The sequence below is a fragment of the Grammomys surdaster genome, unplaced genomic scaffold (genome assembly GCF_004785775.1).
Source record: "Grammomys surdaster isolate TR1022 unplaced genomic scaffold, NIH_TR_1.0 125349, whole genome shotgun sequence".
NCBI lineage: Eukaryota > Metazoa > Chordata > Mammalia > Rodentia > Muridae > Grammomys > Grammomys surdaster.
In genome coordinates this window covers 1007677-1030263 of record NW_021620222.1, presented here as the reverse complement: position 1 = coordinate 1030263, position 22587 = coordinate 1007677, and the positions used below count along the sequence as shown (strand labels likewise).

The 22587-nt window shown below is 39.0% G+C and overlaps 2 protein-coding genes and 1 non-coding gene across 3 annotated transcripts in view; 1 reads left to right on the top strand and 2 right to left on the bottom strand.

Annotated features, from left to right (window-relative positions):
• Positions 1 to 1187: 1187 nt before the first annotated feature.
• Positions 1188 to 22531, bottom strand: LOC114637588 (zinc finger protein 345-like). Its single transcript, XM_028785817.1, is given in 6 exon segments — positions 1188 to 3310; positions 3728 to 3837; positions 10982 to 11077; positions 11763 to 11889; positions 12361 to 12591; positions 22445 to 22531. Coding segments are annotated over 5 exon segments (2301 nt in total). The 5' UTR covers positions 12376 to 12591; positions 22445 to 22531; the 3' UTR covers positions 1188 to 1357.
• Positions 13829 to 13901, bottom strand: Trnar-acg. Its single transcript has one exon. It is a non-coding gene; the product is annotated as a tRNA-Arg (tRNA).
• The window catches only part of LOC114637598 (zinc finger protein 664-like), a 53402-nt gene continuing 51904 nt past the window's right edge, over positions 21090 to 22587 (top strand). The window contains exon 1 of the mRNA XM_028785833.1: positions 21090 to 21136. Within this exon, the coding sequence (XP_028641666.1) occupies positions 21090 to 21136 (47 nt within the window). The remainder of the gene's footprint in view (positions 21137 to 22587) is intronic.

Genomic DNA, 22587 nt, shown 5'->3' with positions numbered 1-22587 from the left:
TCTTTGTTCCACATCCATAAAAAGCCCACAATTCCCCACTGCAATTTTACGAGATGGTTTTGTTAAAATTATCACCCACGGAATGGCTAACATTAATGATACCTTTACAGTATAAAATAGACATTCGTTATCCCAAGACAGCAGTAAATGAATATAACTCCAACGTATTTACTAGTAGTTGAGAGCGAGAAAGTAACTTAACACTATAAACAATCTGTAACATACACCTAAAGCTCAAATAGTATCAATAGTAATCTTTGCATCATACAAATAAAAATATTCTGTTCCACTGAAATATATAAATATTATGCAAGTTCTGACTTTAGATGGTTATGAGAAATCTTACTCAAGTCCTTATGTTTTAAATTGTTACCAGTTTAGACAAATGTAACATGAATTCTATACCATTATTAGTAATTGATTTCAGAATAATTCTGTATGAAACAGTACATATGTAATTCATCTTCAAAGAAATTGCTTAGTGAATATATTAGTTAGGGTTTCTTTTGCTGTAGAGAGTCATCATAACTACAGTAACTTCTATAAAGAAAAATATTTTATTTTGGCTGACTTAGAGATTCAGAGGTTTTTTAATTGTCTTCATGGAGGGAAGCATAGTGGCATGCAGGTAGACATGGTGCTGGAGAGGGAGTTGAGAGTTCTACGTTTGGATCAGCAGGCAGCAGGAAGAGAGAGTGACAATGGGCCTCGTTTGAGCATCTGAAACCTCAAGGCCCAACCCAGGGACATATTTCTTCCAACAAAACCTCACCTACTCCAACAAGGCCACACCATCTAATAATGTCACTCCTTATATGTCTGAGCATGCTATTTTCAGTCAAACCACCAGAGTAAATATAAGATGCATTTTGGGGTGTCTTAGAGTTTCCATTGCTGTGAAGAGATTCCATGATCAAGGTAACTCTTATGAAGGACAACATTTAATTAAAGCTGGCTTAAAGGTTCCGAGGGTTCCGACCGTAACCATCAAGGGAGAAAGCATGGCAGCATCCAGGCAGGCATGGCACAGAAGAAGCTGAGAGTTCTACATCTTGTTCAGAAAGGAAGAAAGTAGAAAACTGGCTATGTGACTAGTAGGAGGGTCTCAAATCCCACTCCCACAGTGACATACTTCCTCCAGCAAAGCCACACCTACTGGAACAAGGCCACATGTAATAGTGGTACTCCCTCAGCCAAGCATATTGAAATCCCCACACTGGGTAAAATGTTTTCAAATTCATACCAGTATAAGGCTAACTGGTGTGACTCTAATATTGAAAAGTTGAACAGTGAGTGGTTAAAGGTTTCCATCCATTCTTCACATTCAAAAATATATACTTCTTGGGTGAACAGTGTGTCAGTAATTACCCTTGATTTTATAATATGTTCTAAATTTACAGCCTGTGGTAATGGATTTCAAACATTCTTTACATTTGTAAAGTTTGTTTCCAGTATGGATTTCAGGATGATCTATAAGATTTGAGAACCAGGTAATGGATTTTGAATATTCTTTACATCTGTAAAGATTCTCTCATGAATGGATTCTGCGATGTTTTTGGAGAGATGAGCCCTCAGCAAAAGACTTGCCACATTCTTTGCATTTGTAAGGTTTCTCTCCTGTATGGATTCTGCAGTGGCTTTGAAGATGTGAGCTCTGGGTAAAGGACTTGCCACAATCTGTGCATTTGTAAGGTTTCTCTCCAGTGTGGATTCTGTGATGAATTTGAAGACCTGAGGCCATGGTAAAAGACTTGCCACATTCTTTACATTTGTAAGGTTTCTCTCCAGTGTGGATTCTGTGGTGGGTTTTAAGAGTTGAGCCCTCAGCAAAAGACTTCCCACACTCTTTACATTTGTAGGGTTTCTCTCCAGTATGGATTTTGTGGTGGGTTTTAAGAGTTGAGCCCTCAGCAAAAGACTTGCCACATTCATTACATTTATAAGGTTTCTCTCCAGTATGGATTCTGTAATGGGTTTTAAGAGTTGAACCCTGGGTAAAAGCCTTTCCACATTCTTCACATTTATAGGACTTCTCTCCAGTATGGGTTCTGTGATGTTTTCGAAGACAGGAGCTCCTGGTAAAGGACTTGCCACAATCTGTACATTTGTAAGGTCTATCTCCCGTATGAATTCTGCTATGAGCTTCAAAATTTGACCGTCTGGCAAAGGACTTTCCACATTCTTTACATTTGTAGGGTTTCTCTCCAGTATGGATTCTGTGGTGGGATTTAAGAGATGAGCCCTCAGCAAAAGACCTGCCACAATCTGTACATTTGTAAGGTTTCTCTCCAGTATGAAACCTGTGATGAATTTGAAGAGAGTAGCCATGAGTAAAAGACTTGCCACATTCTTTACATTTGTATGGTTTCTCACCAGTGTGTATTCTTTGATGAGCTTGCAGATATGAACCTGTGGTAAAAGACCTTTTACATATTTTACATTTATACGGTTTTTCTCCAGTATGGATAGTGTAATTCTCTCTGTGGCCTGAGAATTGAGAAAAGGACTTTCCAGAGTCTGTAAATTTGCATGCTGTCTCTCCAGTTTGAAGCATCTTAAGTCTAGTGAGGGTTGGAAAACTCCTGGAGCATTTCCCAGATTTCTTACATTTTTGTTGAACTGAGGATCTTGGATGTCCAACAGGTTTAGAAGGAGGGGTAAACTGCAGTCTATATATTTGGTTTTTCTGAGGTTTCTCTCTAGTGTGGCTTAAATCATTTTGAGTCATATTTAGATAGAAATTGAAGGATTTATCACTTCCCATAAACAGGCATGGTTTTCTTCCAAAGTCATTGACCTTATCCCTCTCAGTGCTTGATGACTCTGCTGAGACGTTGCTGTACTTACCAGATCTCTGTCTGTTAGATTCTCCTCTGGCCCTCATTTCAGTGCACTGACTACAATTGGAGGAGTCATTTAACATTTTATTCTGCTGATTGCTTGTGGACAGCTTCTCTTGGCTATAGTCCTGCCGGTGCAAAGGTGACTGTGTGCACTGACCAGAGACACCCCTACATCTATCATTATTGTAACAATTCTCCAGAAAACAATTACTCATCTGTCCATCACTGGGAGTCACATCATGTTTATAGCTGTCCCATGAGGCGTTACCTTGGTCAACAATCTCTGTAAACTGATGGTTGTGGTTATTATGTAGTGCGAAGTTTGTAGTAAGGCCTTTATTATCTTCACGATGTCTGTGGGGATATTCAGAAGTACCCATCCGATGATGTCTTTCATGTCCTACTGGATTCACGCACACAGTCTTATGTTGATCAACACTGTAGTCCCTGTCACAAGGTAGATTTACCTGTGGAGAATGTTGTAAAGAATTTTCAGTCAAATACTTCTCACTCTCATAACACTGTATGTGTTTTTCTGTGATACTAATCCCCTGTTCTTCACAGAATGTTGAAAAACTGCTTAATCCCATACTACATAAAACGTATCTCAGAGACTCATATGAACTCCCCATGTTACTTCTCAGTGTATTAACACTTCCATGAAGAGTAAAGTTATGTTTCAAAAACTGATGTGAACATTTTTCTACCAGAGCCTCCCACTGTGAATGTGGAAGGGGCCCAGAGTGAGCTGTGTCAGGAGAAGACTGAGTTTCTTGATCTCCCCTGTCAGGAATGTCAGCAGTAGGTTTTGCATACAGATCATTTACATCCTCACAGAATTCACGCTCTTCACTGTCACCCCTACATTCCTAGAACTCCCTTACCTCTAACTTTCTGAGGCTGTTACTTCCAAATTGTCCCAATCCTTCTCTCTGGACAGATTCTTGTTTGCCCTCCATTTTGAACAATTCCTTGTTATGAAAGCAAGACAAGGCTGGAAGAAATGAAAGAAAATCATTATTTCACTTTGTGGACTTACACATAAATAATATAGAAACATGATACAGAAAGGTACACCGCTACAAGGACTGTGCCAAGATGATCTCACCCGACCTTCAGAACTTCTGCTGTCAGGAGACAAGTGTGCTGAACATGACGGATGCAAGAGGATGTCACATGGAGATGTATCATATAATTTGTAATAAATGGAAGGGCCAGCCTTAATTCTGTAGTGTAACAGATAATTCATACAGAATTGTGTCATGGTGAAAACTGAAACTATTATTTGATAATAAAAATGGTCTCTCCACTTTGAAAGTGAATAATCAGATTGGACACAAAACAGCTTTCTAAACACACAAGGAAAACAATAAAAAGAATGAATAAATACAACATATAGTTATTCTAGGATAGATTCATAGTTGCAGATTAAGCAATATATTTCAGAACATGTCAGATTACACAATCTATTTGAAAACACTGAGTCAGTAAGAAAACAAAGATAACATGTGAAACAAATGAGAGCTACAAAGCCACAGAAGTTAGTGGACGCCATGACACAAGTTTCAGAATCTCCAAATAATCGTAATGTTTAAGATAGTTCATTTTTTTAAATGAAGTGAATTTTTTTTAAACAAGAAAAGCCCCTCTGTGTACAAATTAAAATTTTCAACCACACTGCAATTTAGAACTCAATTTCAACAAACATATAAAAAAGAAAAGCTTATATGTGTAAATATACATATTAATTTTAATGTAATTTTAACTAAAAGAGAACTATATCTCTTTCCCCTTCCTTTCCTGCCTAGAGGTCATCCTAACACTCTCCATGCAACTCTACTTCATTTCTGGAAGTAGGGAAGTCAATACAGAATGAAAATGAGGTTGTCTGAAAGTCCCTCAAATATATTTTTTATTTCATCTTAATATATATAATTTAATTTATATATACAATTTATTATGATATTATATAATATATAGTTATGTTATTATATATGTTTTATTTATTTTATATTTGTGTGAAATTCTACACAGTACATATGCAAGATAAGAATGATAGACTGGTTTGAGGCTAGCCTGGTCTACAGAGTGAGTTCCAGGACAGCCAGGGCTACACAGAGGAACCCTGTCTCGAAAAACAAAAAAAAAAAAAAAAGAAAGAAAAAGAATGATAGACTGTCAATAACCCCAGTACCAGGCATGAGAAACCTCATTACATTTTTTTTTTTATATAATCACTATCTGAAAATAAGGATGATTTCACTTTTTTGTCCCTTCCCAATATCTATCCTCTTAAACTCCGTGAAGTTGTTTTTGATCAATAGTTAAGACTTCATCAGTGTAGAAGACACAGTGCTGGGCAGAGTGGTCAACATTGTCTGTTCCTGATGTTAGACAGGTACGGATAGAATGGGCATCCTTGTTGGTTCCTGATTTTATTGAGACAGTTTGAGGTTCTCTCCATTTCCAAGGATATTGAATCTGAAATTACATTATTCTAATGTGTAGATATGATGCTCATATCCCTAATACCTCCCAGACATTTATCATGAAGGGATGTTGTATTTTTTCAGAGGCTATTTCTCCATCTATTGAGGTGATTATGCGTTTTTTGTTTTATAGTGTGTGTCCCTACTGAAGAAGGTGTAAAAGAAAAAAAAAAAGTTTTGTGTTCAGAGATTAGCATTAAGGAAAGCTGTAGTCTTCAACACCTAGAATTGTTCCTTTAAATGGAGGGGGGTGTGGCACATAACTTGTTATGAGTGCATAACATTGAGAGAAAGTGTTGATAACACCTGGTGAAGTTTGTGCTGTGTGGCCGAGGCCAAGGATCCTTCCCCAGACTCCTATTGTGAGCTTGTCAATATATATAACCTATCTTTATAGGAGGTATCACATGAAGTCAATCTAAAGAACCCATCTTTATGGAGGATGTTACATGTGCTTTACGAAGAGCTTCGATGTTGTCATGTCTAAAGCTTTATTGTGCACACAGGATACAGTTAATTATTACCAGCAAAAAGGTCACCAGATTTTGTTGTGCGTAAGAGTGCCTAAAATAATCTATTCAGAGTCAGGCCAACAAAGTTTGAATCAACACCAGATCTTAGTTGTGTTCAACAAATCTGCTTTGTTTCTTACCCTAGACTAGCCTATTATTCTACTAGCCTAGGTGGTTGCAGAAACTCCTGCAACTGGCATGCAAAGTGCAGGGCAGAGCCCTCACCGAAAGTAAGAACAAAAATGTTTTCAGTAACAATGACTAGTTCCATCACCAAGGTGAGATGCAGAGGTGACAGAGAAGGAGGACATATAGAAATTTCAGTGTTTCTTGGAATTCCCCTACTTTTGTAATTCATGAAAAGCCAAAAATGATATTGACTGTTACATGACATCTGAGGCATAAACACTACTACAAAAATAATGGGAGCTCCTCAGACAAGACTCCCATCCTACTGATGTCCTGAGTGACATCAGAATTAGTATCCTGTCAAATATTTAAACAACACATTTTAAAAATAAGAAAAGGGCTATACAGTCACTCAAATCACCACATACAAGGCTGCATTTAGCTAGCTCAGTTTCAGATTCATTCATGTTAAAGGCTGATACCTTTTCTGTTGCCCAAAACCATTTTACACTAAAGGAGACACAGTCTAAAATATATCAAAAATGGAAAGATTAGAAAATAATCAATGGAAAGAACTAGATGTCCTCCAAGTTTCAGGCAGAGGCAATATTTGTGTCTTTCCAGGAAATGAAGTCCTAGATGGTACCTGCTCTAATAGCTCAAACCACAACACTATCCTGGAGCCCACCAGACTAATAAAGCATATGAAGAAGACAAGTCTATAAAGAGGATATAACCTAAGAGGAAGAATAAGCTGATGGCTTGGGGAGACATCAGGGACACAATACTAAAAATCCCAAAACTATGTTTTTATATTTACTGACTACATTACATGTTAATAGTCAGCTTGTCAATGCAAATTCCATTTTTCTTTAAATTAGGGAGCAGGGAAGATGAAAGGCATTTGTGTAATAGGAAATAGTATGATGTGGTTTTCAAATACTAAAGATTGATTTTATGTTGTTTTTTTTCTTTTAAATTATCAATCCCAGGAGTTATTATTGATATACAAGATGAAAACATGGCTGTATAATTAATAGAACTACTAAAATCAAATATATTAGCAGAAATTACCTAAGAAATGGACAAAGTAAGAACCAACATTTTAAAAAAAAGAGTTAATATTGACTGTGTGTTGTTAATCTTGGTTGTCAACAATTTTCTGGCATGTTTTGCTTTAATGTGTTAGATTTCTTTCATATAATTGATGGTCAAATTCATAATCTCCATCAAGAGATAAAATCTTTCTCCATCTATTGGAGTGATTATGAGTTTTTTGTTTTATAGTGTGTGACCTTTGAGTAACCCTTGTGGTTAAGACAGCTTTCCCCTTTCCTTAGTCCTATTAGATATTCATATAATTCTATTTTTCTGGAGATTCTCTTGTCCATAGGAATAGTGCTGGGATTAAAGACATGTCCTACTGGGTCTGGCATTTATACAGGTTCTGGGTAATCTGATTTGGAGTCACCCATTCTGTGAAAGAAGAATCTTCTAAACCATCTCCTAAGCACAAAAAATGTACGTGAATGTGAAGGGGTGTGTTGTGTGTGTGCACGTGCCACAGTGTGCACGTGGCAGTTAGAGGAAATCTTACAGGAATTGGTTCTCCTACTTAGGTCATCAGGCTTGGTAGCAAGTGCCTTTGCCCAGCAGCCAGCCCATCAGTTCACTATAATCCAATATGGCCTCAGTTCAAATTCCTGGAAAGACTCCATTTGACAGAATTTAGTTCGTGCAGAGGTGATTCATTAAAGAAGCTCCAAAACATTAAATATGTTCACAGCGCTCATCTAGAGTTTATGTTTCACACAACCCTCAAGAGCATCTTATAAAAGACTCAACAAAGTGTTTACCACTGCCCAGGCCCCAGGAGGAAGTTCTCTCACCAACTCTGCTTCCTTGCTGATCCTTAGGAGGGCCTCCTGATACAAACAAGTCTCTTATATCCTTTGAGAGTTGCTGGGATACTACGGCTCTCTTCCATCTCCAGTACTCTTTTGTCATGTGTCTATTATACAATTAAGAAGTCTGCTTTAATGGTAATTAGAGACCAAACAGAGAAAGCATCTTAGAAGCAGGGCAGAGAGGAAAGGTCCAGGCAGTCTATGGAAGCTATGGCATAATGACAGGCAATCTAGCAGTTACCCTCCATTCCCCTAGAACCTTGTGCCCTAGTTTGCATTAAGTGACAACTTGACAAAGCCTGGAATCAAGTGAGGAAAAAAAAATCTCAATGGAGTAATGTATTTTTATTTATTTATTTATTTATTTATTTATTTATTGGTTTTTTCGAGACAGTGTTTCTCTGTGCAGCCTTGGCTGTCCTGGAACTCACTCTGTAGACATGGCTAGCCTCGAACTCAGAAATCTGCCTGCCTCTGCCTCCCAAGTGCTGGGATTAAAGGCGTGTGCCACCACCACCCGGTGAGTAATTTTTTTTTTAATGATTGGTCTATAGACATATCTGTGATACAGAAATGCCTTGATTGATAATTGGGCAGAGCATGCCAGCCGACTATGGAGTGCTTCCATTCCCTCAGTAAGTGGTTATGGGCTATAATGAGAAAGATACATGAATATCAGCCTGACAAGCAAGTCAGCCTACAGCATAGTTTTTTGGCTCTGAGAGAGACTTCCTACCTTAACTTCTCTGAACAACAGGCCTACAATGTGGAAGCACAAGTTGAAATATAATTTTCATTCCTCTAAGCTGCTTATAGTCACGGTATTTGCCACAAGCAGAATAAAACCAGGGTACCTACTTTTTTAATCACAATATCCCAGGATATCTGAACAAAGAGGGATCTTCAGATAGTTTTGCTCTACTATTTTGGAACCTATATTGGGTTCTTGAGATTTAAGAAACTCATAAAGCTTTCAAACCCAGTCCAGAAAACACATGTACTCCAAATTAAAAGTAGACCTTCCTACATCAAAAGAACCAGATTAATGGTGGGTTTTCCCACTTCACATAATTTTACTAAGATAATCTCTCACAGGTGTAGCCAGCGGCATGGATATTGCCACCTTCAGTGGAAGAGCCTTCCGACATCAATCATCAAAATCTCTCATAGACACAGCAACCAGGCATTTTAATGAGGGCGTGCCCTCAGTTGAGACGACCTCAGATCACTGTAGGCATTCAAATATATGAGACTTTGGGGCCATTCTTATTCAAACCACAGTCATTAGCCCCCAGTGGCTTGTAGCTCTATCATAACGAAAAAAAAAATCATAATTTTTGCTATCATAATGGCAGTCAGTCCAATTTCCAAAGTCCCCATCATCTGTAACAGTCTCAACAATGTTTAAAAGTCAAAAGTTAAAAGTAATCTCTTAACACTAACCTGCTGTGAAATCAAAACCAAATGCAGATCACATACTTTCTTTTTTTTTTTTTTGGTTTTTTTGAGACAGGGTTTCTCTGTGTAGCTGAGCCTGGAACTCACTCTGTAGACCAGGCTGGCCTCGAACTCAGAAATCCACCTGCCTCTGCCTCCCAAGTGCCCGGATTAAAGGCGATCACATACTTTGGACAATCAATGGCAGAGGATATATATTACCATTCCAAAAGGGAGGAAAGGGATCATAATGAGGAAACATTGGATCCAAACAGGAATAAAAACAACAGGGAAAATTCCAAGTCATAATTTCCACATCTGATGACAAAGCACTATTCAGAATTCTAAATCTTTTAGCTTTGTTGACTGCAACACATTTCTCTCTCTCTTAGGCTGGTTCCACACAAAGTCTGCAGCTCTCTTCCACAAGTATTCCATAATTCTGGAATCTCCAACATCCTGGAGTCTCCAACACAATACAGACTTCAACTTTACAATTTCATGCAAAGGCCTCTCTGAGCCTCCATGCAGGGACAACCCTAGCACAAACCTGGCCTCAGTAGCTTTTCCTAACCATGAAAGGAGATTCCAGACTGCCTCTTTTGTATCACTGACTCTAAAGCCAGAATCACATGGCCCAAACTGCCACGTTCTTTTGCTTGCTAGAGCTGGAATTTGGCTCCCTGTTCAAATAAATTTTCATCAGTTTTCTGTTTTTTTTCTGCTTAAGCAACCAGTCATTTTAATGAGACTATGACAGCATACACAAGACCTGTACAAGCTCAAGACTGAGAAACTCACAGCTCAAAGAAGGGAAAATATGCACAAACTTCCACCTCTAGCCAAGCCCCTATTTGATATCCATAGAATCTGTGAGAGGGAAAACCAGTACTCGTCAGTGGAATGACATTGGATGTATCAACCACATTTCAGAGAATGCCCAATGTGCCAGTGCATTTACCTAATAGAAATCTAAATCTTTGGTCTTTTATGACTTTTCAGTGTTATTTTCATTTTTGCGGAAGAGTGCTTATGAGAGAGACATCATGATGTTGGGTGAGCGTGAGTGAGGGCAAGTGAACAGGAAGATGGTGAGAGGAGAAAATATATGACAAATTGTGTTATATAAAACTAAAAAATAGCCAGTCGGTGGTGGCGCACGCCTTTAATCCGGGCACTTGGGAGGCAGAGGCAGGCGGATTTCTGAGTTCGAGAGTTTGAGGCCAGCCTGGTGTACAGAGCAAGTTCCAGGACAGCCAGGGCTACAAAGAGAAACCCTGTCTCAAAAAAACAAAAAATAAATAAATAAATAAATAAATAAATAAAAATAAAATAAAAAAAATACAAAATATATAAATAAAAAGAAAAACCTAAGCAAAACAAATCAGCACTGGACCACCACAGACAAATACAACATTTAGTAAAACACACAATAACCACACAAACATTGCCAAACTGAAACTGTAATATTATATTTTAACTCAATACTATTTGGATAAAATGTGATAAAAAAAACAAAACCAATGTAATTCCACTGTGTATTACATTCTCATTACCTAAGTGTCATCCCTACACAGGGAAGGGCTAACATGCTAATATCTCTACAAGTCAGGATTACTACTTGAATTAGAAACACCACGGGACATTGTTTCCTTCCAAATTACCTGGTTCTATACCTTTTAACTCCTTCATGCCTGCAATGGAGGGTTCTTCATTTTGTCCAAGACAGAGGAGTAGCTCTGATTTTGATACTGAAAGGCCTGTGCATTAGAAGAGACATACAACATCTGTGTTATTTTATGTTCATTATAGTTGTTTTCACACACTGGGCTGTACCCAGTGGATAAGAGGAAACAGAATGGAAGAACCACAAGTGACTTCGTAACTGTTAATTGCTGACACATATTTTAGACTTTCCTGAAGTGAATACACTTAAGTATTTATATATGTTTATTCTCCTTTAAATTAGCACATGAAGAGCTGGAGAGATGGCTCAGCAGCTAAGAGCAATGACTGATCTTATGGAAGTCCTGAATTCAATTCCCAGCAATCACATGATGGCTCACAACCATCTTTAATGGAATCCAATGCCCTCTTCTGTTGTGTCTGAAGACAGCAACAGTGTACTCATATACATAAATAAGTAAATCTTTAAAAAAATGAACACTTGAAAAAACATAACTGGAAAAATCAACTTTTACAGACAGATACACAGAGTATGTGCTTTTAAATGTCGGACACATGTAAACATATTTCTAAATTGAAGGATTTTACTAAATGTAAACACAAGGTAGACGGGTTTCAAATGTTTGCATAAACAAGACAATCACCACTGTCTAGGAGGGACTGAAAGCTGAGACTCAGACAGTGGAAAGATGCAAATAGCAAACACATTGATAGACATCGTAGAATGAAGTAGAAGTCACAAAAGAAAACTCTTCTCACCCACAGAGACCAGGATGCTGTAGATCTCCAACATCACATCTCTATACAAAGTCCGCTGAGCAGAGTCCAGACACTCCCACTCCTCCTGGGAGAAGTCTATGGCCACATCATTGAACGTTAACAGACCCTGAAACGAAAATTAACATTTCCTCTTATGTCCATTGGTTTAGAAATTACCAACAGAATGAAATTAAGGTAACTACGAAATTTGTTCCATTATCAATACACATTTTTCTAAAGTTATGATCTGAGACAGAGGACATTTTGACTTGTCTAGAAAGATCCAATAGACCCCTCAGATGAATGGTTCAGGAGCAGGAGTATCTCCTCAGTGATGAATAATCACCTATATCCTTCTCTGAGGCAGTTAATATCTACATTCACCTCTGATATCGGAAAGTTTGTAAATATATCAGGTCATGCATTCCTGGAGAGAAATGAAGATAAAGAAAGAACAGACAGAAAAACAAGAGGCTGCACACAGGTGAGAAAATTTAAAGGATTAATATTGAGAATTATCAGAATAATAAAAAAGACTAAAGAGGACAATCATAATTATATGTCCCATGTTAGTCCTATCTTTTAGGAATTGGAGGACCTGGTGACGACCCATCTCTGTTATCTCCTGGAGCCTCCTTCAACTGGGTGAGTGGGTCCACAGGGTGACACTGCTGTAGAGGTGGTGAGGGCCACAAGCTATAGGCCTTTCAGTGTTGGTTCCTGGCTCCAGGTTGGGATCCTCTTCACCCACATAAGGACATCAGGATGGAAGTGTGGACAAGCTCAGACATGGGTAATGGCACAGCATCTTGAAATGTCTGTTTAGGGTCTATTAAGGAATTGAGGAGGAAAGAGTTAATAATCTACAAATATACAAGATAACAAACTTCTCTATATGGGGTACACCTGGCCTTTAACAGGGCAAAAGGTAGGAGACTGGTCCAATTGTTACCAGTCTAAAGGAAATATTTAGTTTACCTATACACTTGATACCCTGTGCCACAGCAGACACTCAGAAACAATGAATGCCTGCAGAGAGATAAAATTTAAGTTTCTCCTTTCCTACACTGAGATGGCCCCTTCTTCCAGCACATGATGGATGTCTCTCTATACCTGGCAATACGGATGCATGACCAGCTTTAACCTAACACAGGCTTGTTGGCATTTAAAATGGAGGCTAAGCACATTGTCTGTCAGAAGCCCTAGTGATCCTGTCCTCATTTTCTATTTGTCTTAGATACTTAATTAAAACAAAATCTATTCCTCTACTTGGGATAATGGCCAGAATCTGCAGGCTAGCCATAATAGCCTCCCCAATCACAGAACTTAACACAACTGATGCCACAGTGGAAGCACCATTCAGGCCACTAAACACAGCACAATCACAGCACCACCTGCCAAACACAAAACCAAAGACTTAATCCATCACAGTCCTTAGATCTGGGAAGACTACATGTAACTTTCATTTTTGGCTTGTGTACTTCTGCTTCTGTTAAACTGTTCTTGCTAACTAAGGTGTCAACAGAGGACGTGGTTATGTGCTTAAAAGCTCATCCTGAAAAAGGGTAAGGAATACACTTGGATCCCAGATACCCAGTGGAGTCAGCAGATGGCTAATAGAGACTTTCTATTGGCTTAACCCCTGTCACAGTAGACTTCTCTGGTTCACACTGCACAATACAACAGCTAAAAGTATTTCTCATACTGGCAATGCAACCTAGATGCCTTGGGACTAGAAGCCTACTTGATCATGGTGGATGATGTTTCTGATGTGTTCTTGAATTCGGTTTCTGAGTATTTTATTGAATATTTTTGCTTCAATGTTCATAAGGAAAATTGGTCTGCAGTCCCCTTGTCTTGTGGAGTCTTTTTGTTTGTTTGTTTTGGTTTTGTTTTTTTGAGACAGGGTTTCTCTGTGTAGCCCTGGCTGTCCTGGAACTCACTCTGTAGACCAGGCTACCGTTGAACTCTCAAACTCTCGAACTCAGAAATCTGCCTGCCTCTGCCTCCCAAGTGCTGGGATTAAAGGCATGCGCCACCACAGCCCAGCATAAAATAAGTGAGGGCGAGCCAGCCAGGAGTTGAACCTAGAATCTTCTGATCCGTAGTCAGACACGTTATCCATTGTGCCACTGGCCCGCCATTTGTGGAGTCTTTGTGTTGTTTGAGTATCCGGGTGATTGTGGCCTCATAGAATGAGTTTAGCAGTGTTCCTTCTGTTTCTATTTTGTGGAATAATTTGAGAAGTATATGTACTAACTTTTCTTACAAAGTCTGGTAGATTTCTGAGCTTAAACCATCTGGGCCTGGCCTTTTTTCATTTTGAGACTTTTGATGACTGCTTTTATTTCCTTAGAAGTTATAGGACTGTTTAGTTATAGGACTGTTTAGTTATAGGACTGTTACTTGATCTTGATTTAACTTTGGTAAGTGGTAGCTATCGAAAGAATCATCCATTTCATTTAGATTTTCCAATTTTGGGGGGTGTAAGCTTTTGAAAGAGAAGATGCGGCTACCTATTATCTATTCGACATAGTACTTGAAGCTCGAGCTCGAGCAACAAGACAACTAAAGGTGATCAAGGGAATCCACACTGGAGATGCAGAAATCAAAGTATAGCGATACTATTCATAGACAATATCATACTATACATGAGTGACTTGAAAATTCAACCAGAACTCCTACAGGTGATAAACACTTTCAGCAAAGTGGTTGGATACAAAATTAAATAAAAACTCAGTAGTTTTTAAATAAAAACTCATGTACAAACAATAAACAGGCTGAGAAAAAAGTTAGGGAGACAACACCCTTTACAATACCCAAAAATAATATAAAATACCTTGGTGTAACTCGAACCAAGCAACTGACAATCTGTATGACAAGACCTTCAAGTTTCTGAAGAAAGAAATTAAGGAAAATATCTGAACATGGAAAGAATATCCCATGCCACACACCCTGGCCTTCCTCTCTCCTCCTCAATGTGCCCTAGCACTCAACTTAAGCTAACACACCCTGCTCAACCATAGGCCATGCCTGCCACATGACCAGGTAGGCTGGTCATAAATTTTCTCCATCCTGTTTCTCCAAACCAAATAATCCTCATGGTCACCCCTAGTACCACAACAAATCATTGCCCCTGGGATCTTCTTTCCCCAGCCTACAACAAAAAACAACCACTCCCAATGAACACACCAGCTGAGCAGGCCAGTAAAATAGGCAACACAAAGCAATGCTCTCTCTGGAATTCCAGACAGGAGACAAAAACCAGGAAACAAAACACCCCTGCAACAAAAACAAACCCAGAAATCAGCACCTCAACCCATAAGCCCCCCAAACCAGATGCTAGCTTAAGAACACAATCAATAACAGTCAAGGCAATATGTGTTTACCAAAGCTTGTAAAAAAGAAACCAAACATAAGTCATTTTGAATAAAACTTCCATTTTTGAATATGGGTTAAATAAGTTCCCAAGACCTCCCTCCCTGGGTAACTGACATACTGGGTGGATGAGATATGAATGGAAGGCAAATCGCCTTGCCACCGATGAATAAACCAAACAACAGAAACATGGTAAGTGTACCACAAAGATATGTTCCTAAGAAAGTCCCGTGTCCCTAAATGCTGATTGGTGGAGTGCAATTTGACACAGAGGTTTGTGGTCTACAAGCTTAAAAGATCTGTAACATTCGGGCTCTAAGTCCCAATTTAGCTCCCTAGTCTGTTCTTCACACTGATGAATCAGTAGTAGCTTGATTACAATAAAGTTGTCCTGCTGCTTTAAGCTGTGCTGGACCTATCTAGTCAGACCCCATAACAAGCCCAGAGATCCTACTACAACAGGCCCTGAATATTCCAACACAGCTGAAGCACAAGAAAAAGGTCTTACAACCAACTATCAGAACATAATAGATCTCCTTAAAGAGGAAATGGTTTCCTTAAAGAAATCCAGGAAAACACAAACAAACAATTGGAGGAAATGAATAAATTGTAATGCCCAAAATTAACCTGTAAGCCCACCCACTCAGACCAAGTAACATCATGGAATGCTGGGAGTTGTAGTTCTTAAAAAAAAGCCTCATGGGAAAATATGATTGCCAAATGGGGTTTAGTCCGTAAAAGCCCCTACAACAGATGTCTTGGAGCCATTCAGCTGGGTAATAAAGGGAGTGGTCTAGACCAAAGTCCATCTTGGTCAGCATTTAATAAAGCTTGCTTCAAATTTGGCTCAAAATGGTGGAACTGGGTTTTCTCTGACAGACAATCTCAGGTTTAACATTATCCTTTAATGAAAGCAGGGGTGGGGTGAGGAGGAACAGTTGAAGGAAACAAAACTGTTTAATACTAAAAAATGGAAATAGTATCAATAACAAAAACTGAGTGAATTCTAGAAAAGAAAACATTAGGATGCAAACAGGAACTACAGAGGCAACCTTCAACAAAATACAAAAGAAAAAAGAAAGAATCTCAGGCATTTACTACAGAACAAATGGATCTATCAGTCAAAGCAAATGTTATTCCTGACACAAAATATCCAGGAAACCTGAGACACGATGAAAAGACCAAACTCAAGAATAAGAATAGAGAAAAGAGAAGAATCCCAGTTCAAAGACCCAGGAAATAATTTTTTAAACTTTTTATTGATTCTTTGTAAATTTTACATCAAGTAACCCAATCCCATTCATTTCCCAGGCCCTTCAAATACGATGTCTTCCCTTGCAACCGCCCTTCCAAAAGCAAATACAAAATAAAAAACAACAAAAGAAAACAAAAACATCTCATCGTGGATGTTACAGTATGTCATCACATGTCACATGGGATTTTATAGTGTGTCACCGTGTGTCACAGGGGTATACCCTTTTGTTTACTCACCTATATTTGCACATGTTCATTCCTAAAATTAACAAAACCACAGAAGAAAAGTTTCCCAGCCTAAAGGGGATGCCTATAATACTAGAAAAAGCATACAGAACACCAAAAAGATTGGACCGGAAAAGAAAAATGAACTTGCTACATAATAATCAAACACTAAACATACAGAACAAAGAAAGAATATTAAATGCTGCAAGGGAAAAAGACCGAGTAACATATAAAGGCAGACCTATTCGAATTAAACTCAACTTTTCAACAAAGACTCTAAAAGCCAGAAGGTAGACATGGTCATCCAGACAAAACCAACACAGAGAAATACTTGAGTTAATGGATTTTATAAACCATATGGGCATAACAGACATTTACAGCTCATTCCACCCAAACAAAAAAAGAATATAAATTCTTGGCACTTCACTGAACTTTCTCCAAAATTAACCACATACTCAAGTACAAAATAAATCTTTAGAATACAAAACTACTGAAATACTCCTGTATCCTATTATACCACCATGGATTAAAGTTGGAAAAAAAAAAAAAGAAAAAGAAACAACAGAAAGCTTACTAACTCATGAAAACTGAACAACTCTCTATTGAATTAAACAATGAGTTAAGTATATTTTGGTTTTAAGCCTAACCTTTTAATGTCTGAGATATCTCTCTGGATTTCCCTGGGAAAGGGAAATAGAATAGATTTTGCAAGTGGACTGGGGATGAGTGAAGATGAGAACAGGAAGGAGGGAGGGAGAGAGGGAGGGAGGGAGGGAGGGAGGGAGGGAGGAAGGAAGGAAGGAAGGAAGGAAGGAAGGAAGGAAGGAAAGAAAGAAGAAAGACAGACATGACACAAATGAAGGAAGAAAATTAAAGACTTTCTAGAATTCAATGAACATGAAAACACAACATACTGAAACTTATGGAAGACAACAAAAGCAATGCTAAGAGGAGAAAGTTCATAGCACTAAGTGCCTACATAGAAAAACTGGAGAGGCCGGGCGGTGGTGGCGCACGCCTTTAATCCCAGTACTTGGGAGGCAGAGGCAGGCAGACTTCTGAGTTCGAGGCCAGCCTGGTCTACAGAGTAAGTTCCAGGACATCCAGGGCTACACAGAGAAACCCTGTCTCTAGAGAAAAAAAAAAAAAAAAAAAAACCTGGAGAGATCTAATTCCAGCAACTTAACAGCTCAGCCTAAAGTTCAAGAACAGCAGTTCTCAATCTGTGGGTTGTGAGTCTGCCTAAGACCATTGAAAAACACTATTTCTGATGGGTGTAGGAATTAACACTATTGCTCTGTCTCCAGTTGGGTCTGCCCACAAGCAGATACCCCTACACGAGCACATGGAACTGTATTAACTTGTAACAGCATTAGAAAAGTTAAGAACCACTGATATACAGCTTGACCTAATGTGACCTTGCCCTCTTGAACAATATGACCTTTCTGGTGTGACTGTACACAGCCATAATTCGTGTAACCATGACCTTGTAACTATGTGTAGCTTCAACTCAAGTAAACTCTGCTCATAAGTGCCTAGCCCTCAAAATATAAACACTCTTATTCCCTGAATAAAGATGTCTATTGTCTGACACCTTAGTCTGCTTCATTATTAGGTTCCCAAACCCCAGGTTCATGTTGCCAACTAGAGTGGTAAAAACGTAAAAACACGTACTCTCCTAGAACATGCGTATAAATAAAATGGAATTTTGACACACATTGTCTGTTCTCAATAGAATACACCAAATAAGGAAGTAGCAGAAGTTGATCAAATAATGATTAAACACAAACTTGGCTTTATACAGAGGTAATAACCATTTATTTATGAAAAGCAGCAGAATAGAAAGCTCATGAGAAAATAAGGCAAAGTATTTGGTACAAATACACTGTTCTACCATTTGTGATTTTAATAAACTGTTTTGGTGAAAAGGAAAATGATTTTCATGATCATATTTCAGTATTTTTTTCTGAATATCCTACTTTTTAGCTTTGTAAAAATTATAATATCTTGATGATATTAAGTGTGGTACTTTTTGCACCTTTCTCTGTAAATTTCCTTAAAGCTGTTACTACTGCTAAAGAGGAAAAAAAAATCATGGTGAAGATCCACAGTCACAGCGAGAAAATCAGCATCAACACCCACTGGAGAGATTGCTAGCAAGTGTCAGCATAAAGGAAGGGCATTGCTTGATCAGTGTGATGTTGGGTGCTAACAACTAGAACAATCTAAAGGACTCCCTGTATCAAGTCACATAAAGTCAAGACGATTGGTAACGAGCACAAAATAAGAAAACTTGAGACTAGATATGACTGACGCATTTCTGACCTTCAAGTTTATAACACATTTAAATATTTCCTCTTAGTATGGGAGGGAAGAAGTCTTCTGATACTACTGCTTCAAACATCACTCTTGTCAAGGAATTACACCACTGCTTTGTGCCTCTTTCTCAGACTTGACTACCAAGTCCAATAGAAACCTAGATAGAAGAACTATAAAAGGGGGGGGGGGAGGTGTTTCTTACTCATTCATAATGATGACCCAATTCCATTATCAGTAGGCTGTGTTTATTTATAAAATCAAAAGTCTATAAACACTGCAGGTTATGTATGCTGGGGAGAATTTATCCTAACGAATACAAAATGGAAAACAGACAGAGGCAAACAGGTATCACCCTTTTTACAAGAGTTGACACTAGGGGCAGCAGTTCAGCAATTAAGAGCACTGACTGCTCTTCCAAAGGTCCTGAGTTCAATTCCAGCAACCAACCACAAGGTGGCTCACAACCATTTGTAATGGTGCATCTGAAGACAGCTACAGTGTACTCATCATATATGTGTGTGTACACACAAACACACACACACACACAAACACACACACAAACACACACACACACACACACACACACACATATATATATATATATATATTCTTTAAAAAAGAGTTGACAGACACAGACATACGATAAAAAAAAAAGAAAGCTTTGATAAAAAAAAAAAAAAAAAACTTGGTTAAGAAAAAAAAAAAAAATGTTCAGTTCAAGGAGGCTGAACTTCCCTGCTGCATGCAAGGCTGTATTTCATCCTGCAATGTCCCCTTCTCCCAACAATCCATAAGAGGCAGACAACCTCTTATGAAAAGTTTTAAATTACTACAAATGATAAAGACCCATAGAACTTTAAGGAATCAATGTTATTCCAGTGTATAACCAATTCCCCAAGTTAGAAATAAAAGTGGAAACTTAACTTCAAAGGCCCTAAAAAGATTTAAAGACAAACTACTCCAACATTGTGTCATAGGACGCCTGTACAGCATAAAGGAGTAGACCTCTACACCAACGTCCAGCTTTGTACCCCAAGATCATGTAAAAAAGGAGAGGATAGCAGCCCATAGTAGGAGGAAGAAAAACAAAATAAAATAAAACAACCTCTGTGTAGGCAAAAAAAAAAAAAAAAAAAAGACCCAGCACTTAAGAGATTTAGGCAGAACTATAACAAAAGCATTCATGCTCTCCTGCAGCAGTGCTAGGCTTCTCCTTACTCAGAGTGAAGGCAGGAAAATAAATCCGTATTAACTCAGATTTTTGCACGCAATAATTTCTTGGATAACTGAATGTAAAATAATAGCCACTAAAAAGGCATCTGAAAACTTAATTGCACCATTATCAGATGTATGGTATCATCTCCTCTCTGACTTTACCATGACAACTCCACACCTGAAGAATGAACATCACACTCATTGAGGTTGGGTGAATAGTTTGCTTCCGAAAAGAAAGCACCACATACCACATACCAGGCTGTCACTGGGAGTTTCAAAACCAAAGACTTAATATGATTACATTTAAAAGTGGCAGTTTTTCTAACCTGACTAGCTCCCAAATAACTGAGACAGAGACCTATTGACTTATTCAATAAGCTTTGATCACAATCACTGAGCCAAACTTTTAAGCCTTGATGCTACCTAGCTACTTCCCGGACATACTCTCCGAGTTATTTGCATTCTGCCTCTCCTTGGCTCCTTGGTGTAGCTGGGAGTCCCCATGGAGGACACCCTTGGCAAATCCTCCTCCAGCCTGACCTCACAGCAACAATCTCCTCCTTCCTCTACCTCATGGCCTTCTTTCTTGTACCCTCGCCTGCCTCATGGTGAGCTCCTTCTCTCTGCTCTTCTCCCTGGGACCCCTGACTGGGACTGGAAGTCTAATCTTCCTCTCTAATCTGCCTAGTCATTTGCTGTTTAGTTCTTTTGAGTTAATTGGGGAACATTCCTTACAGCATATTGATATAAGAGATTCTCCAAAATCCGTGACATTGCCTATGGCTGGGGTCTAAGCAGATCTCAGGGCACAGAAATCAGCATCTGAACACACAGTGCACAAGACCAGCCCTCGACAACTTTTACAATCAAGGACAACACATGTCAAAGACACATCTCCGAGTGGCCATGTTCTCCTAATCTATTTCATTCATAGGCATGAGGCTGGCAGCCAATATGAAATTTGACAAACCTGGGCTCTACCAGTAACAAAATGCTGCCTATCTCCTCAGCGTATGCTTGGCAAAATTGTTGTAGTAAGAGAACAAAACAAAGCCATAAACGACGGCTCAAACATGAAGAGCATCTGGTGACCGTATAGAGGTCCCAGGTTCAGCACTCACACGTGCCTCACAACCTCTGTAACTCTAATTCCAGGGTCTCAGATCTCCTCTTCTGGCTTCTCTGGGCACTAGGCACACACTTGGTGTACCTACTTATAATCAGCCCAATACTCATATGTGTAAAATAAAAATAAACCTTGAAAATGAAACACACAAATCTGCTTTTAGTAAAAAGCATTATGTATGTCTTCTGCACTTTGGCTCTTACTTCTACTCTGTTGACTCCTAACCTACTTCATGCCCAGCCTGGCCACCATAATGCAGTCATCCTCCAGCCTCTGCTTGGAGAGTGCCAAGATTACAGGACAGTCGTGTGCCACCACAACCTGCTGAACTTCTATAATACATAATGCTGGATTTCTACACTTAACCTCAAACCTGTGCACCAAGGACAGACATGGGGCCACTAGGTCACTTTAATTCTCCCTCTGCTTAATGTATGGAATCTCAGCCTCTGCTTTTCCTCCCCCCCCCCTTTTTTCCCCAAAAGTTTGCAGGGTGTGTAGGTGTGTGGGGGTGGGGTGGGGGGGTTAGTTGGAGAAAGTAGTTCGCTTTTTTAAAAAAAGAATTTTTTTTAAAAGGCCTATCCTTTCTATTCCAAAAAAAAGAAAAAAAGAAAAGATTTTAGGGCTGTTTTACCAGTGTGTGCACCAGGAGGCCAGAAGGGAGCAGCGGATTCCTAGGAACTGCAGTTTCTGGCAGCGCAAAGGCACAGTCTGAGTGTGGGTACTGGGAGCCCAACACTGCTCATCCACATCCAAGCTCCCCTTCTGCCTTTCATCCTCACTGGTCTCTACAAGAGGCATACTGGTTGAGGCTAGCCCTTGCCTGTTTGGATGCAGAAACCTAGGCTTCTGACCTAAAACTTCTTTAGAGCGCCTTTCTGCTCCCCTCTGCCAATCACCTGTCCTTACTACACCCACAGGTCACAAGCACAGACCAGACTACTGACTTAGCCACACATCTGCAATGGACTCCAATAGTTATGTAGAATGGCAACAGAAACTGAATTCGGTTTAGTTTTCTAAAAAATCCTTTTTGTTTTCAGCCCCAGCTCCATATAGGAAGTATGACACAGGAAAAGGAAGTGATCAGAACACCTGGTGTCTGGGGCTAACACTAAGGCTTAAGTCCCAGCTAGGATGACTGGGACCACACTAAGTAGCTTACCCCTATTTCCTGGCGTTCATATAGTTCCTTCTATTCAATAAAAGCAATCTTTTGCTAATACTGCTTAGGCTGGCATTGATACGTTTGGTCCCAGTTTGAGCGGAAACATACATAAATTTATTTTCCCGTTTTCACTTAGTCCT